Source organism: Balaenoptera acutorostrata, chromosome 10, assembly GCF_949987535.1.
Source record: "Balaenoptera acutorostrata chromosome 10, mBalAcu1.1, whole genome shotgun sequence".
Taxonomy (NCBI): domain Eukaryota; kingdom Metazoa; phylum Chordata; class Mammalia; order Artiodactyla; family Balaenopteridae; genus Balaenoptera; species Balaenoptera acutorostrata.
This window is the reverse complement of record NC_080073.1, coordinates 68,318,608-68,335,484: the sequence shown is the minus strand read 5'-3', so window position 1 is coordinate 68,335,484 and position 16,877 is coordinate 68,318,608. Positions and strand designations below refer to the sequence as shown.

General features: G+C 39.8%; 1 protein-coding gene and 1 long non-coding RNA gene across 10 annotated transcripts in view; one reads left to right on the top strand and one right to left on the bottom strand.

Annotated features, from left to right (window-relative positions):
* Positions 1 to 16,877, top strand: part of FKBP5 (FKBP prolyl isomerase 5) — a 101,666-nt gene that overhangs the window by 78,199 nt on the left and 6,590 nt on the right. For all 9 annotated transcript variants that reach the window (XM_057554280.1, XM_057554279.1, XM_057554274.1 and 6 more), the window contains 3 exons: positions 3,382 to 3,538; positions 8,316 to 8,406; positions 11,148 to 11,231. In XM_057554280.1, coding sequence (XP_057410263.1) covers positions 3,382 to 3,538; positions 8,316 to 8,406; positions 11,148 to 11,231 — 332 coding nt within the window. The remainder of the gene's footprint in view (positions 1 to 3,381; positions 3,539 to 8,315; positions 8,407 to 11,147; positions 11,232 to 16,877) is intronic.
* On the bottom strand, positions 6,895 to 15,470 carry LOC130709013 (uncharacterized). The gene is made up of 4 exons (XR_009009426.1): positions 15,210 to 15,470; positions 10,334 to 10,475; positions 8,967 to 9,078; positions 6,895 to 7,197 (listed from the first exon to the last, which is right to left on the bottom strand). It is a non-coding gene; the product is annotated as an uncharacterized LOC130709013 (long non-coding RNA).

The following is a 16,877-nucleotide window of genomic DNA, read 5'->3' as shown; positions in this document are numbered from 1 at the left end:
CAGACCGGGCTCACTTGATGTGGTTACACTCGGATTGCGCAGCAAGGCTCGGGTAATTTGGTTCGGTTTGACTTCGTGGGGTTTGGAGGACCTCCCCCCTTTAAGTTACGTAGACTTTAAGTCAAGAGAAAATGTTGTCCCTTTTTAACTTGTGTATTTCTTTCTCTTCCCAAAAAAACCCTAAGTAGAAGCATCCTGTATGTACTTTTATTCTCTTTGGGCACGTCATAGATCATTTACTTCCCGTAAATCATGCTGGTTGGAATTAGCAACAGACCTCCTCAGCCCTAGAGGCCAAGCTCCCAGTGAGTCATGATGGTTATTATTAAATATTTATTAAATGAGTTTTTGCACTAAGCGATACAAGGTCAAAAGCAACCACAGGTCTTCCACAGCCAGAGCTGCCATGGTTTTCTTTGGTAGCAATTATCGAGACAATTTAAAAAAAATTGGATCTATAGGAGCCAGGCATGTCTGCATCTGTCACCATGATGGAGGTCCCTGCTGCAGCAGTCGGCTCCAAGGTGGGGTGGAGTTCTTGTCAGCTGTCTTATAGAACTTGTCACACCAGTGTTCCAATTTTAGAAACCAGTTAATCTAGCAAGAGTGTTTGCTACTTGTAGATGTAAAGAATCAATGGACTGTACTCCCTGAGGCTGTGATACCTCCTCTTGCTCTGACATTCCAGATAATGTCAGTATTAAAAGGTTTTATATATACACGTAAAGACTGCCGTGTGTGTGCACGCACGCATGCGTATCAGTTTATCAATTTAAGATTCTGTGGTACTGTAGGTAGTGCTTATTCAGGTTCAACTTAAAAGAGATTTAATAGAAAAAAAAGATTGGTCCCTATATAAGGTAGTAAGTATTTATAAGAGTTATCGCAAATGTTTCCCTATTAGGTGGCCAAAAACATTGGTTCTACCATATATTGTTTCTCATAGAGAGACCGGCTGCAGTGAACTTTTTTTTTTGTTTTCTTAATTATGCCTTCATTATACTTTGACTTGAACTTTTTTTTTGCTTGCTTGCTTGCTAGACTTATCTTTCCCAACATGTTTATTAGTAGCCAATCTTTTCTTTCCCTAATATGAAGGGTTATCACATGTAAAGAGAACTTCTGAAATTATTTATATAATTGTAATATCAAGTATATGCATCAAGCTGAAAAACCAGCCTAGGAAACTGACACACAGGCAGGAATCCTCCACAGAGTCTCTGGATTTCCTGTTTTGAAAACACATTCAAACTTGATCAACCAAAAACCACAACGAATGTACTGATAGTTTCCTCCCCCACTAAATGTACTCTCCGTCAGGGAGGAAAACACTTCTAACAATAAACCTCACTCAAAAAGATCTGTCAACTAAGTTGTGAGCTACTAGGATAATAAATCTCAATGCTTGAGATATTCTCTAACATGTGGGCTGAAACTCACTTTGCTCAGCAAATCTTTTTTCATGAAAAGTGTCATCACATTAGTCTAAATTAAATTTCTTGGGCAGATTTAAAAATATTTAAGAACACAAATTTTCAAACTCTCAAATTCTTTAGAAACACCAGCTTTTAACTCCAGTAAAAAAATATCTTAAGCCTAGGATTCCTTGCAGAACCTCTCTACTGTGTATGTATTTGAAAATAATAAAGTTGAATTTATTTTGAAACTATTTCCAATTCAAAAGAACTTTCACTGTGCTGCAAGCTAAGCTGTATTTTATCTAGAACATTCCAAAAGTGAGTTAATAGAGAGTCATGTGCATTTATGAGTATGGGACATAGAACAAAATTTCTGTATGCCAGGTCCACCCTGAGAGCCAGTCTAGCTCTTGCCCCTGTTTAGAAGGTCTGACTCGAGAGTCAGGCCTTCTCTAGTTCTGCCCAAGTGTCTTCGACTCTACCCTATGTCTGCAACGGGAACAAATCGGGGTGGTATTAATCCTAGTGACTTAGAAAACGGTAGAGAACTTCAAAGCATAAATGTCCATGTGACATTTCGGCCCCTAGTGTCTATGCCACTGCTGTTTACTCTTCAGGGTTTCTCTCATTTCCTAGGCCTGGGCTAAAGGTAACCTGATCAAATGATTAACTACAGGAATTAGCTTTGAAGCTGGTTTCTGGTCTACATTGAGAGTTATATTACTGGGCCATAGAATCGTAGAATTTTAGAGCTTCAAAGGACCTTTGAGATCAAGTAGTTCAAAAGTAGAGTAAGTTGGAATTGAATTTGTATTTGGAAAATAATTGTCTCCTGGAACGAATGTAACAGAACAAGTGATTTTTAGTCTCTAAAGCAAGTTATTGATCTAAAGTAGATCAACCAGTCTCAGAAAAGAAGCATTTTAGGAATTCCTTACATTTGAATCAAGGCCATTATATTACAGAAGTAGGAATAAAGAATTTTCTTATGAAAGACAAATTATTACATTGCTTGTCGACTGTTGTGCTGTCATACAAGCCATCCATTTTTCTTATTGAGTCAAAGACCTAAATGGAAAGGAATGAATATCCATAATATTAAACGTAGATGGAAAGTGTCAAAGAATTGTTTATCCCAGAAGAAAAAGTCTAACTAACCAAGAGAAAAATACATATCTGTATGCGTTTTCCTATTTTATATTAACATAAAGGCCCCTTATCTAATGTGAAATTACCCTGGGAATGAGCTGAGTTTGAGTGCAATGAAGAAGCAGGCCCTGAGAAATTGACCTCTTCACTTAACATTTCAGAGGAGGTGGTTGAGTAATTTGATTTGTCGAGTAATAGTAGACTATTGATTCCTTCACATTTTACATTTATTACTGCACTAAGGGATTACAGATATGTTAGTTATTGATGATGTTGCCTTTGGCCTTTTCATTTTTATTCAGACATATTTGTGAATGAGATTAAAACTCTTAAAGAAAAAAAAAGAGCTTCTATATTCAGTTAACCCTTTAATATCACTGCGGAAATAGCCATTCGGTTGTTTTTCAACTCAAGCATCCGAAGCCAAGATGCAGTTATAAATGTTTAAGCCTTTATATACTTGATATTAAGTTTGTGGCATTTTGATAATTACCTATTAAATAATCTAGTATTTCTTGTCTTGTGTTATAGGTGAGGAAACCTGTCATATAGTAGGTTTAAGTTAAACCTGTGTTTCCACTTTATTATCCTCTAAGCTATCTTACTGATGTAGTTATCAGTAACTATAAGTTTAAACTTAAAACAGAAAGAAGTATGATTGCTCTTAAATTTCCAGACTGGGTGGACTAAGCTTCAACAAGACATACCTATGTCTCTAGATGAAATGAGGAAGGGGAACTACTCATTTATCACGTCCCTGAATTAGCCAGTCATGAAGAGCAGCTCTGTTGACTGTCCTTCTCCTCTCCCTCAGTCCACCTGGAAGGCCGCTGTGGTGGAAGGATGTTTGATTGCAGAGATGTGGGGTTCATAGTTGGCGAAGGAGAAGACCACGACATTCCAATCGGAATTGACAAAGCCCTGGAGAAAATGCAGCGTGAGGAACAATGTATTTTGTATCTTGGACCACGGTAAGCAGCATACCAGTTCAGTACACAGTGAAGTTATCTAAAGAACAGGGATACACTTGCTTTTTCAATCAATATTTTCAGTGAAGTTAAGGCCAACAGTGGAAACGATTAATTAAATCAGGCTACAGTTAGTCACGGAGTGAGTTAATGGGCCCTATAACATTACAGACATTTGTAAGCGTATTCACTTGATTGATGTGTGTTCAGGGTAGGACTGACAGGCAGGTTTTGCTTTTCTGTTTGTTTTGCCTGCCATATTGCCAAGACAGGAAGCTTTTGGCCCTTCTCACGTGATTCTCTTGCCCCTTCTCTCCTTTTCTCTAAATTAGGCAGGAGGCAGTAAAATGTGGGGGTTAGAAGTTGAAGAAGCATTTGGATGGTTTATTACCACTTGAATTTGTGCCACCTGTTCTTATACAGACTCCCTGAAAAAAGAGTGTTCTTCCTGGATCTAAAGGCAGTGGAGATGACTCATTTTTGCCTAAATTTTTCCCATCATAAGGATATCCATTAGCACTACCAAGCTTAGAACTATCAGACACTAACAGTCTTTCTTGTGAAAACATGTTTGGTATTATTTTTAGATCTAAAATTATACCATGAATCCAACCCTTCTATCTTGAGAAACGGACCCTTGAGAGAAACCAGGGTGTTTTGATTCTGTTTGTGTGAAAGTGCATCTGCTTATCTCATGTCTCCTCCCTCTCTGGATCCTTGGATTTCAGTCAGTAGGATTTTGAGTTATTGAGAATCTTGATGACCTGCACTTACCAATAGGTAATATTGTGCCTTTTGTACAGTTGCTTGCCTTTGTATAGCCTCGGTCGTAATCCAGTGGCATATTTACCTTTGCCCTAACACTTGAGCCATAATCGTATTTCTTAAGTGATGTTTTAGTCATGCCACTACCCACTTGAAAATCCTTGCAAAATGCTCTACACCTCGAACCCTTTAGAACTTTCACTGAGGCACCTTTAATTTAATACCTTCTTTTTCTCTGTCTTATTCCTTTTTCAACTAGTATATTCCCACCTTAGTGTGTTTTATTTACATTTACTATGTATTTGTAGTTCACTTAGGTGAATCTGTTTCTCTCTTTCTATAAGGAACTTTTTAATTCAGGTGGTGCATAGAGAGGCTATCTCTTCCATATCCAAGTAATATCTAACTATTTTTAATCCAGCATTCCAAAGTTACAGTAGTTCTAAACTCATATAAAGAGAGTGGTATTTATGTCCATGTGTTTTCAGATCTAAGTTCCTTGAGGATGAGTTCTCTCTACATTGTGAGCATATAATATGAATCGGTTCATTATATTTTAACCTAGCTGACAAGCCAGTTGTGGGAACAGATGTCTCAAGTTTAATGGCAAAGAGAAACAGGAATTATCCTTATATTTATTAATGCAAATAGTTCCTTGCAAGTTTAAATTGTTGTATGATTAGCGATTAAAAAAAAAAAAACATGCAACTTACCAGCTGCGTACTCGACTCTCCTAAGCCTTAGTTTCCCTTTATGTAAAATGGGGATAACGGTATCTACCATACAAAGTTGTGGAGGACTGAATGAGATAATGCATGTAAAGAATGTAGCAAAGTGCCTGACACAGCCAAACCCTTAGTATGTTAGCTATTATCGCTGTTGTGATGATTATCTCTCTCTTCCATTTTACTCTCAGACCATAAGGAAAGGGAAACCCCGTTTTAACATATGGTAGATTTTTCAGGCATAAAAGTTGTCGACAAGTTTTCATAAATTACTAGATATAAAAGTTTTTTCATATGTTTTATGGAAATAATTTAGCATAGTTAGAAAGGAACATGTTCTTTTCTCTTCAAGATGTTGCTTAGTATGTTGAGGAGTCATTTAAAGTGCAGAGTCTACACCAGGAGACTGTCCACACGGGTGCTGTGTAAGATTATCCATGTATATAGAGAATCCCTGCCCACCGGGCATGCGGTGAGCGTGTGCAGTGAATTTGCTTGTCTTACCAGAGTCCCACTTATAGATACATTGCATCTGAGTGTGGCTATAAATACGGCTGTTGCAAATATGTGTTCTGTGTTACTCTTAGTGTCATCTGTATTTCATGCTCCAAAAACCCCAGGGCATATACCTTCTCTTTCATTCTGATAGACTCCTTGTCAGGGTGTTTTCATAGTAAGGAATTCATAAAACACTTCCAGAGAAGCCATTTTCTCTCTTCTCATCAGGACAATGTCTTTAATGTTGTTTTAAATACGGTGACTGATCAAGCTCTTTTGTTTTAGGTAAAGTATGGCTAGTTTTAGCTTTTTTCTTTTTTCTTCCTTATCTTCTGTCCTGCACCAACCCCAAACAAAAACATAGGCTGCCAAGAGCCAGAGTATCTCAATTATGCGGCTGTGTGGGTCAAAAACTAAACAACTTTCTGGGACACACAGAGTCTGAATTTAAATCCTCGCTCTACCACTGCCTCTTTGTGTGATTCTCAGGAAGCACTTCTCTCTGAGCCTCAGTTTCTTCATCCGTAAAAAGGAAGCAGTTGGTAAGAGCAGTTGCATACAAGGTGCAAGTGCTTCTTGTATGCACATAAAGGCTTAATGGTCATTAGCAGTCATTATTTGTATCTCTGCTCTCTGCAGGCACCTGTCAGTTTAAGAACATTGATACTGGATTCCTTCTGTTACTGTAATCCAGCTTGTCTTTTGGTTAAGCCTAGAATTCCTCTTGTGGTGTTCTGTCTTTCAGTCAGATGAATTTGTGTGCCCTGGGTCCTTCCTCGCCCAGCCTAATCCAGCATAAATCAGACAACTTTCTGTAAAATAGGAAGTCAGGTTAAATGCTCCCAAAACAGTTCGGTATGAGCTTATGCCTCCCCAGGATTATGTGTTCCACATGTGTCTTCACAGAGTTTCTTCATTTGAACCCAGGAAAGACTGTAGAAATCATATCCTTCCTTAGTCTTCTTTAATCCCGTTGATGATAACCGGAACAATTTGGTGCCTGCCCTCGACCCAAACCCTCACCCTCCTCGCCCCCAGCCACGGAACTCCTATTTTTAAGCGTTGTAAGGCAGCTCTTCTCCTCCTCAGCACTGTTGACATTTGGGGCTGGATATTTCTTGGCTGGGGGAGCTGTCCTGTAAGATGTTCGGTAGTGTCCCTGACCTCTACCCACTAGAAGTCAGAAGCCTCCTAGCTGTGACAAACCCCAAATTTCTAGACATTGCTAGATGTCCCTGGTAGGGATGGGGGATTAACCCCTTTTGAGAGCCACTGGTCTAAGGCAAGTGCCAGAGCATCTGTTGGATTTGTACCTGTTTAGCACAGGGCTCCAAATAGAACATGCTGTCAGTAAACACACGCTCAGTGAGGACTCACCTGCCTACCTGATTCCCAGCAGTTAAGGAATGTTCTTTTATTTACCAGATGGCAGAAACAAAATAGGAGATATATCGGTCTAAGAGCTCAAAGTAGAAAACTAGTCACCACTTCCTACAGTTGGCCACTGGTAATTATGTCCTCTTTTATTTCTTTGCTGAAGATACCCTTTGCCCTGCTATTAAAAACTACCACACCCCATTCCTACCAGCTCTCACTCCATCTCTGTGCCTCTCTCTGGCTCCAGCTTCCATTTTCTTGTGTAACAGGGGAGGTAAATGAGTAAGCATTTTCTTCCTGAAAAATTCAGGCAGGGAGTAAAGAAGTGGTACAAATAGCAAGAGATGAGTGTTCCCACTCTAGTCCTTTTGCCCCAGAGAAAACTGAGGGTATTAATACAGCAACTTGGTTTTGGCCTGGTTTCAAACCATAGCCTGAGAGTTTGAGTTTACTAAGATTTTTGCAGTGCCATTCCATATATTAAAGAGTAGTTTGCTTGAAACAGATGGAGCAGAGTATATTCTGATGAACGTTTTCCTAATATGCTGGGCATTGTTCTACATGCTGGGAAACCACTGAACCAGACAGACAAAGCTCCATCAGAATTTCCATTCTAGTAGATGTGTGCTCCCTCGAATGCCTTGGATGTGTTAAAATTTTAAATGATTCCAAAAAACAAATTTATATATGCCCCGTAATTTTATTCAGTAAGTTTTGGCTAAAAAGTGTAGTGTTTTACAGTGTTATAGCCAGAGAGCTATGAGAATACAGTACAGAGTATTTCTCTTGATGAGGTATTAGAGTTTGCTGGGGCTGTTCTTTTTGATTATACATTTGTTTTCTAGTATGCTTTCTGAAAGCCTTGAAGAAACACTGTGAGGATGTATATCCTTCCTGATGTATGCACCTTTCCCCCATTTATCTGACTGGAAGTGGTACTTTTGGAAGGGGACAGCACTTTAAAGTTAAAAGCTTATTAAAACATACCTCTCCCAAACAGCACTGTAATGATTATAGTGCCTGTCTTCTCTGGGTCCTGATAAAGCTTCAGGGAAAGCCCTTATAGTCAAATAATGGCTGTTTTATAGAAAGAACTAGATATAAAATCAAGCAGAAAAAGAGACAGTGACATTTAAAATCACATTAAGCAAGCTGTCCCAAGGAGTGCAGGTGTTGCATTACATATGAATATGAAGAAGAAAACTAAATGTAGCCTGGTTTCTTAAAAAGAAAAAACACCGCAGTGATACTTGGCACTGTATCTTCTGATCAACATCTGGTTTGTCTTCAGGGCCTTTGATGTGTGTAGTTTGCAAATGATAGCTCTATGCTGATGTGATGCTTCAAAATACTGAAGGGGGTGCCTGGAAATACACCAATTCTTTAAAGTTTTATTTTTTTACTCTCCATTTCAGATATGGTTTTGGAGAGGCAGGGAAGCCTAACTTTGGCATTGAACCTAATGCTGAGCTTATATATGAAGTTACACTTAAGAGCTTCGAAAAGGTGAGAAAATATCAACTTCTCTGAAATCATGACAGATTTCTTCTCCATCCACTTCTTGTAAATCAGTATCTTATATTACTAGGTGGTATAGATAGATGGTATTTGTTTGTATATTGTGCTTTTCATGAGCAAGTTTGTCTCCTGTCTCTGACGCTGCTACTAGAGCACAGGACGACTGATACAGCACAGCTGATACACAACCAAGGAGCTCAGTGTTCTTATTTTGTTCCTATGTGTCAGCCTTTTTTTTTTTTTTTATTAACTTTTTTGGGTAGAAGCCAAGACTTGTTCCCTTATTTGTTCCTAGACTTGTTCTTTTTGTACTTTTTTTCCTGGGTTGAAGACAAAAAGGTTCATGTTCTTGCCAAGCAGCTCCTTGGGGGGAGTGGGGTGCAGTTTTCCAGGGCTGGATGGATCATACCCTTCACAGGAGTTGTGAAGAGGCCTTCACTGTGGCTCCAAGTTATTATCCAAAATGCAAGGGCTTCATGGGCCACCAGGCACTGTGGCAAGGAACACAAGGAACAAACCTGCTAACCCTAGACTTTTTCTTTTCGTACCTGTCCAAGTAGAAAAAAAGAGAGCGTTTGCCTCAGGTTCCAGAAATGGCACGCCTCCTTGAGTGTATTTCCATCTCAAACCCGCCTCTGGAGGCTCCCAGCAGCAGGTTCCCTGGACAAACGCAGAGCATATGCCTGAGCTAGGTACGCTGTCCCATCCAGCTACGTCCTCTGCACCACCAGAGCCCAGCCCTTCCCCGAGAGCCTCAGGAACTGCATCTTGTAGACCTTTGTCATCCCCGCAGTGTTACCTCCATGTTCCATACTTCAAGCTTTGGACTGGAAACGTGACTGTTTTTATGTTACTAGACTCAGAAAGGAAATCATTGTCCTGTAGGCCTCTAACTTTGGGGTCCTTCCCGAACAGTGATGTTCCTAATCATAACACATTCCCCAAAACAAACATATGCTCTTGTCACAACCATTGCTTGTTGTCAGGTAACGTCTTCTGAAGTCCTGCTAGCTCAGTACTGATCCTCTAACGCTGTCTTCATAGCACAAAGTGGTTTTTATATTTAAAGAGGGAGAAAATAATTTTTAGCAGTAAAGTAACACCCACCCCTTCCCATCACAGCCCAGTGGACCTTGTACACTCAGGAGCCTCCTCACTGTAGTACGCCACAGCGAGCCTGTGCTCGGTCACGGCTGCAAGGGCATGTGCCACGCTGCACTGCTAGCTATATTTGAAACCACGTGATCAATCCAAGAAGAAGATACAAGAATTGCAAATATACTTGCATCCAGCATAGGAGCACCTCAATATATAAGGCAGATGTTAACAGACATAAAAGGAGAAGTTGACAGTAACACAATAGCAGTGGGGGATTTTAACACCCCACTTAGATCAATGGACTGATCATCCAGACAGAAAATCAGTAAGGAAACACAGGCCTTAAATGACACTGTAGACCAGATGGACTTAATTGATACTTATAGAGCAATCCATCCAAAAGCAGCAGAATACACATTCTTTTCAAAAGTGCACATGGAACACTCTCCAGGATAGATCACATGCTGGGTCACAAAGCAAGCCTCAGTAAATTTAAGAAAATTGAAATCATATCGAGCATCTTTTCTGACCACAATGCTATGAGATTATATTTGAAACCATGTGACAGTGTGTGGCAGTGATGGAGGCAACATGAATTCATTTTCTGTTTTGTAATATTAAGAATAGATTTATAATCAATAAAGACTGAACCCAATATAAAAAATGCAGAACCCTTGTTATTAGATTTTTAAATAATAGAGTTAAATTGTTAAGAATCAACATAGGGTTGCCAGGAAGACTAGTAAATCTCATTATTCACTTTAAAAAGGAGGGGATATATATACCACTCTCTTTGAATAGAGAATTTCATATTTACCCACTTAAGCCTCATAATTCTTATGCAGTAAATAGCACTGACACAGCCATTGTCATCTTCCCTAAAGGACTCCAGATGGTTCTGTTGACTCTTTATGATCCAACTGTTCATAATGAAAGTGCAGTTGTCCCTGGATTCGTATCTATAATGGGGGAGGAGTAATGATACACAGATACACACAGTATAAATTAGCAGGTGATCATGAAAGCATTTGTTTACATCTCGGCATCACCTCTATCCTCCCAATTATGTTTTCCTTGAAATTCCCCAAGTACGCATCTGCAAGTTGCTACAGTTTGGAGGCTTTAGTATGTCTGGTTGTACCAGAGTGGAGAGACAACTACATGACCTGGAATTTTTAAAGTGTGTATGAATATACAACTGTGACTTGACTATAATAGTGTTACCATTTTAGAGTTGTAAAACAGAGGCTTGAGAGAAACTTGCCTAAATTATAATAGCAGTTTAGCAGCAGAGTTTGCAGGAGGGAGATAAGGGGCCCCAGCTTCCATTGTGTGGCCTCACCTCATAATTCTAAAGGCGCATTCTTTAACGACGCTCAACAGTTCATCTTCCTTACGGTATTATTGCCTGCACCTCCCTCTTGAGCAGCATGGATCAAGCTACAGCTTTGTCCTCATGGAAAGTGAGTTATAGCCTAGCAGTGCATTGGCAAGGGCACACAGTTTTAAAAGCCAGTGTGTTTTGGGGTGTGGGTATCCTCTAGGAGTAGCTATTGTTTCTTCTTACGGACATCAGCTGATGCTTTTTCCTTCTCTGTTCATCTAACCATTGTCACACATTTATACAACAGGCCAAAGAATCCTGGGAGATGGATACCAAAGAAAAATTGGAGCAGGCTGCCATTGTCAAAGAGAAGGGAACTGTGTACTTCAAGGTATGTGAGTCTTTGTACAATCCTTTCCATCTCAAAGAATTTATTCAAGTATCAATTGTGCTGATATTCCCTATTCTGAATTCTATACCCTTCTGGATAAGAATAAGCCTGAATTTTTACAAGTCTGTCATTTTCAGTATAAGAAATGGTGCGACAGAATGAATTATGTGACAAAAAGAATACAAAAGCCTCTTGTACACATTCCACTTTAGATTGTAAGCCTCCGCAAAGTCAGACCAGGTCCGGCTTGCCCACCCACCATGTATCACTCAAGACCTAAAGCATCTTGCTTGGTACATAGTGGTCACTCAACAAGTGTTTGTGGGATGAAACAAAGAATGAATAGAATAATTGTTAGCAAGTAGTAGAATTCAAAGGGGTAAGTTTCATATCATTTTCCTTTCCACTGTCTTGGGGAAGTCACTTAGGTACATGATAAAAGGAAAGATCATGCACAGATTTCAAAAGGAACTGGCAGGAGGAGAGTATAAATTTCTTCTAATGGCCAAGATGATCCCTGCCACACTTGCTTTTGTGAGAAAAAAGCAGAAATTCCTGAATGATATTTGTCATTTATTGATTCTTGAAAACACTTTCTTGTAATCTAAGAATGTGTTGTTTCCTCACTTAGACTTTAAACCCCCAGATACATTAAAAAAAGAAACAGCACTTTGTTCAATTCTAATCAGAATGTACTATCCATTGCTTCCCCATTGCCAAATATTATACCTTCTCCACATCAAGCAGAAAAGGGCTTAGCGCAGAAGAGAATGAGAGAAAGAATGGGAGTTTTGTCGAGGTTTCTTTTTTCCTTGCTGCTATGATCCAGGAGCAAAAAAAAAAAACAATTAGATGATGTTTTCAACAGTCTATAAAGCAGTGATACATCAGTGTACTTCAACAAGTCTTCATGGAGAACCTGCTGTAAGACATGTCCTTGCATTGACAGCCTTGTCTGGAGGGAGGGGAGGCAATATTAACCCACATGAAACAACTAGAGAATTATGTAAGACTGTATAAGCAACACAGAATTACGCAGCCAGAGGGCAACAGGTATGGTTATTATTTTCTACACTTTGAGAGGAGCCCCATTATTGAGTCATGAAATCAATTTAGTGGAAGTGTATTGCCTTACGTAGTAAGGATACACTTTGTTTCACAAAACTTTGTTCAGTTGTGTGTGAGTGGGTACTAGGTCATAATTTAAAACATTTCTTACTGTGGGTGTAGATAATATATAATTATTTATATTTATTTATAACTGTTACATATATTAAAATAATGTATGGATCACCAGAAAGCATTAGGATATGGCAGAATGACCTCTGAATTGGGAAAACTGGGCTTTATGGCTCCAAATGATTTAAAGTCATTTAAGGTCCAAAGAGATTATTTTTTCATGTGAAAAGTGAGGGAGTTAAATTAGAAGACTCCCAAGTTTCCTTCCAGCCCTAAAATTCGGTGCATTTCTAAACTCTCAAGAACAACTTTGATTTTTTTTAATTCTAATTGAGGTATTGGATACTTCTGTAACTATTCAGGTAGATTCCAGATGAGTTATTTGTAGACCCAAATACCTAATACACTAGAACAAAAAGAAAATTTTCTGTAAAATTACTTAAGACCATAGGTCCTGAACTATGCTTTCCTGTCTACTTGGAGTCCATAAAAGTCTTTAAGTGTATTTTTTATATTTCCCAAAACCTCTGAAAAGAATATTAACATTTGGTAGAGGGGTTGCGACTTTTGGCATTTGACTAGAATTAACTCCATGTAATGAAACAGCTTGGCTATTCAGAAGCTCTAATTGGTTGCTGATGACTCAAATAATGTTGCGAAGCCACGTGTCATATAGCTGTGTCCTGAATGTATACAGAGAGATGGCCAGAATTTACGATCAGCAGCAGAAAGCAGTGCTAACTTGTCTGTACAGTTACTAAACTTTGTTGCTTCTTAGCATCATAACTGCAACAGTGATTTGTGTATTTCATAATATTATAAACCCTCTTAAAATTACTGATCTTTGGATAAAATCTGGATCAGCAGTCACACATATGGAACATATTATTTTTAACATGCAATTTGATAGACAAAATCTTTCAAAACATTAGTCTTTTGGGGGAAAATTAATGAAAGGTTCAAAACCACTGACCTAAGACCTTTCCCCCAGAATGTCTCTGAACATTCTGTACTACTCAGAACTTCCCTGGAGGCACCTTCATAATTATAGGTAAAAGATCCCAGCAGTGATCCTAGTTTTACCTGTAAGACTTCAGAAATGGTTGGTAGGTGGGTTCCTATACACACTCCCTTTTCAAATGTCAGGGCAGGTTTCAATCTGCCGTGCTGCCTTCCCGGGCCTCGACTTTCCAGGGTGTTTGACTTGGCGCCTTGTGCACAGCGCAGAGCCTGGGTGTGTGGGCCAGAGCAGAGATGGGGTACATTGCATGCCACCCGCAGGTTGGAGCTCCATTTTCATTGACCTGTCGGTTTGGTTTACACGTAAGTGGGTAAGTCTCTCCCCGTAGTAGGGTAGATTTGTAATAAGCCTTTAAATGGGAGTGATTTTGGCGTTTAGAGTGTAAACTCATATCAACCTCTGAACGCTAAAGAGAAGAAAGGTAGGAGAGGACTCTCTTCATTTGGCTCTGAAAATAATTATTAAGCACGTTTAACAACGTGACGTTACGCCAGGCATTGTGCAAGTCAAACAGACATGATTTTTGCCCTCATAGCTGACAGCATTCTGCGGGACAAGAGCATTAACTATCACACGTGTTTCTCTTTTCTGACTTGGAGGCAGAGTGGTAAGGCTGAGGACACTTTCTAACCAAGAGGTTCTTGCGCCCCCTTGTGCTCCTTGGGGAAAAAAGCATTTCCAAAGCAAGCTAGTTAAGGATCGTCCTTCAACCGTGGAACCCTTTGCAGACAAACCAGGCTTTGCTGTGTTTTGACCACCATTACTGAACCAGGAAACCAGTGCTATGATTTAGAAACAAGTCGTCTATGACTCTAGGATTTTAGGTTAAAAAACTAAAAACCTGCCCCTCTTTCTTGTTCCTTCACTCTTTCAGAGCAGGATTTCTCAACCTCAGCACAATCGACATTTGGGGCTGTATAAATTCTGCTTGGCAGGAGGCTGTTCTGTGCATTTAGCAGCATCCCTGGCCCCTACCCACTAGATGCCAGTAGTGCACACATATTCTCCAGTTGTGACAACAAAAAACATCTCTAAACATTGCCAGATGTTCCCTGGGGGCAAAATCACCCTAGTTGAGAACTCCTGTTTTAGTACATCAGAAGCAGAAATAACACAGAGGTCTTTGTTCATTAGAAGTTGAGATATAAGTAAAATTATATATACTGTATAAGAAAAGGCTGTCAAAAAATTAAAATGCTCTATAAAGGTAAGGAACATTTATGTATTATGAAGTCTAATACTTTGGGGTGTTTTTTTTTTAGAAAGCATAGCCTCTACCATTCTGATAGTCAGAACCTACTGAAGTGATAGGATCTGGATCTTTGTCCTCCCTGACTCTTCTCTTCTTTCTCTATGACAATATATTAAATAGTCAGAAAGGTAATTGGAACACTGAAGATGGAGGAGGAGAGAGAGGAAGAAGAAACTAGGCATAACAGGGAAAATGCCTGTCCTCACCTTATCTAAATGAAGTGACACCTTTTATTTTCACCTACGCCTCCATTTTGCTCCCAAGGATTGAAAAACTTTTGATTCCATAGTTACATGCCTTTGACCTTAATGTTTACTTAGCACACCTTCATTAAGGGCCTCCTTATGTTAAACCCTGGATATTCCAAAAGGGATAGGACATGCTCCCTGTCCCAAAGAGCTCACAATCCAGCAAGAGAAAAGACAATGACAGAAAATGCCCAACCCTGAAACTGGTGAGGACTTTAATCTTGAGTAGTGGGCCTAAGGCTAAGACAAACTATAAGTACAGACAACCCCCGACTTACAGTGGTGCGAAAGCAATACACATTCAGTAGAAACCACACTTTGAATTTGGGGTTCGACTTTTCCTGGGCTGGCAATGTGATCAGCAGCAGTGAGCACAGCTCCCGGCCCTGCGATCACAGAGGCAAATAACCAATACAGCCATTCTGGACCCACACAACCATTCTGTTTTTCACTTTCAGGACAGTATTCAGTAAATTACATGAGATATTCAACACTTTATTATAAAACAGGCTTTGTGTTAGATGATTTTGCCCAATTGTAGGCTAATGCCAGTGTTCTGATCACACTTAAGGTAGGCCAGGCTAAGTTCTACTGTTTAGTAGGTGAGGGGTAGTAAATGAATTTCAGCTCACCCAGGGTGTGTTGGGAGGTAACCCCATTGTAAGCTGAGGAAGATCTGTACATTCAGACCCAGGCCCTCTCCTTGGAACTGGTCTACCCCATCCTTATCACCAAAAATCGACATCAGGGCTTCCTTTCTACAGATGGAGCTCATTTTTATGCCAACCACCTGAATTCCTTTATAACGGGAACATTCTTGTAGACTTGCTCTGTGATTTTTCTCTTCTTACTCAGTCATTGGGTGACGTTTGGAGTGCACGGGGAGACATAACTACACTGAAGTGTATGCCCTGCTTTGACTATGGTAAATCCTAGTGACATGATCTTAACACTGTTCATTGGTCAGACATTGGATTTAATGTCCTAAGGGGTCTGGCTGCAATTCTGCCATCTGGCGGGATGGGTCATGTTTTCGAGCTTGTGGTCACCTCCTGCAGAGGAGACCCCTCACCTGTACCCCCATCTTATTTGTGTACTTACCAGCTGTCACTCCTCTCATTCATCCTAAAATGGCAGTAAACACATTGTTTCAGCCCATTATTTCTTGTATAGAGCAGATATAATTCATGTGAATTAATTACACAATTTTTATTCACAATTTTTAGAATTCTAATCGGGAAAGAGCAAAAATATGATTAAGAGAAAGAGCTTTCTCATGTAGTTAGGTGACTAACACCTGTGTGATTTATGTTTTATAGTTATTTATGTTGGATGGCTGCTCTTCAACTATGTATATTCCCATTGTCTATAGATCAGAGGTTAGCAGACCACAGCCTGTTTTTGTAGGTAAGGCTCTACTGGGATGCAGCCATGCCCCTTTATTTATATATTGTCTGTAGCTGCTTTTGTACTACCAAGGACAGAGTTGCAACAGAGACTGTTTGGTCTGCAAAGCCTAAAATATTATCTGCCCCTTTACAGGAAACATTTGCCAACCCCTGGTTTAAATAAGATTTGCTGGGTTTGGGACTAGCACTTGCCAAAATATAGTATGTACTGTGCAGTGCTGATCGTCAGGAGGAGAAATGGGAAAAGTAACTTCCCCTTCAAGTAAACTAGTGACATAGTCTACAGCTACTCACCAGCCCTTTGAAAGTTTGGTAAATTTTAGCACCAAAGAATGTAACCCAAAAGCCTTGATGCCCACCTGCTGAAAGAACTGCCCCCTCTGAAAAGGGTGAGATGGTAAATGCTGGACAAGAGCATTATGGTGCCCGGCCCTGCACCAGCTCAGAGGTCACTGGAACTTGAGAAGGAAGGGGGAAAGTTGCCTGGAGAGCCACCTCCTGAGAACAGAAGGAAATGATCAGATACCTTGGTTGGTA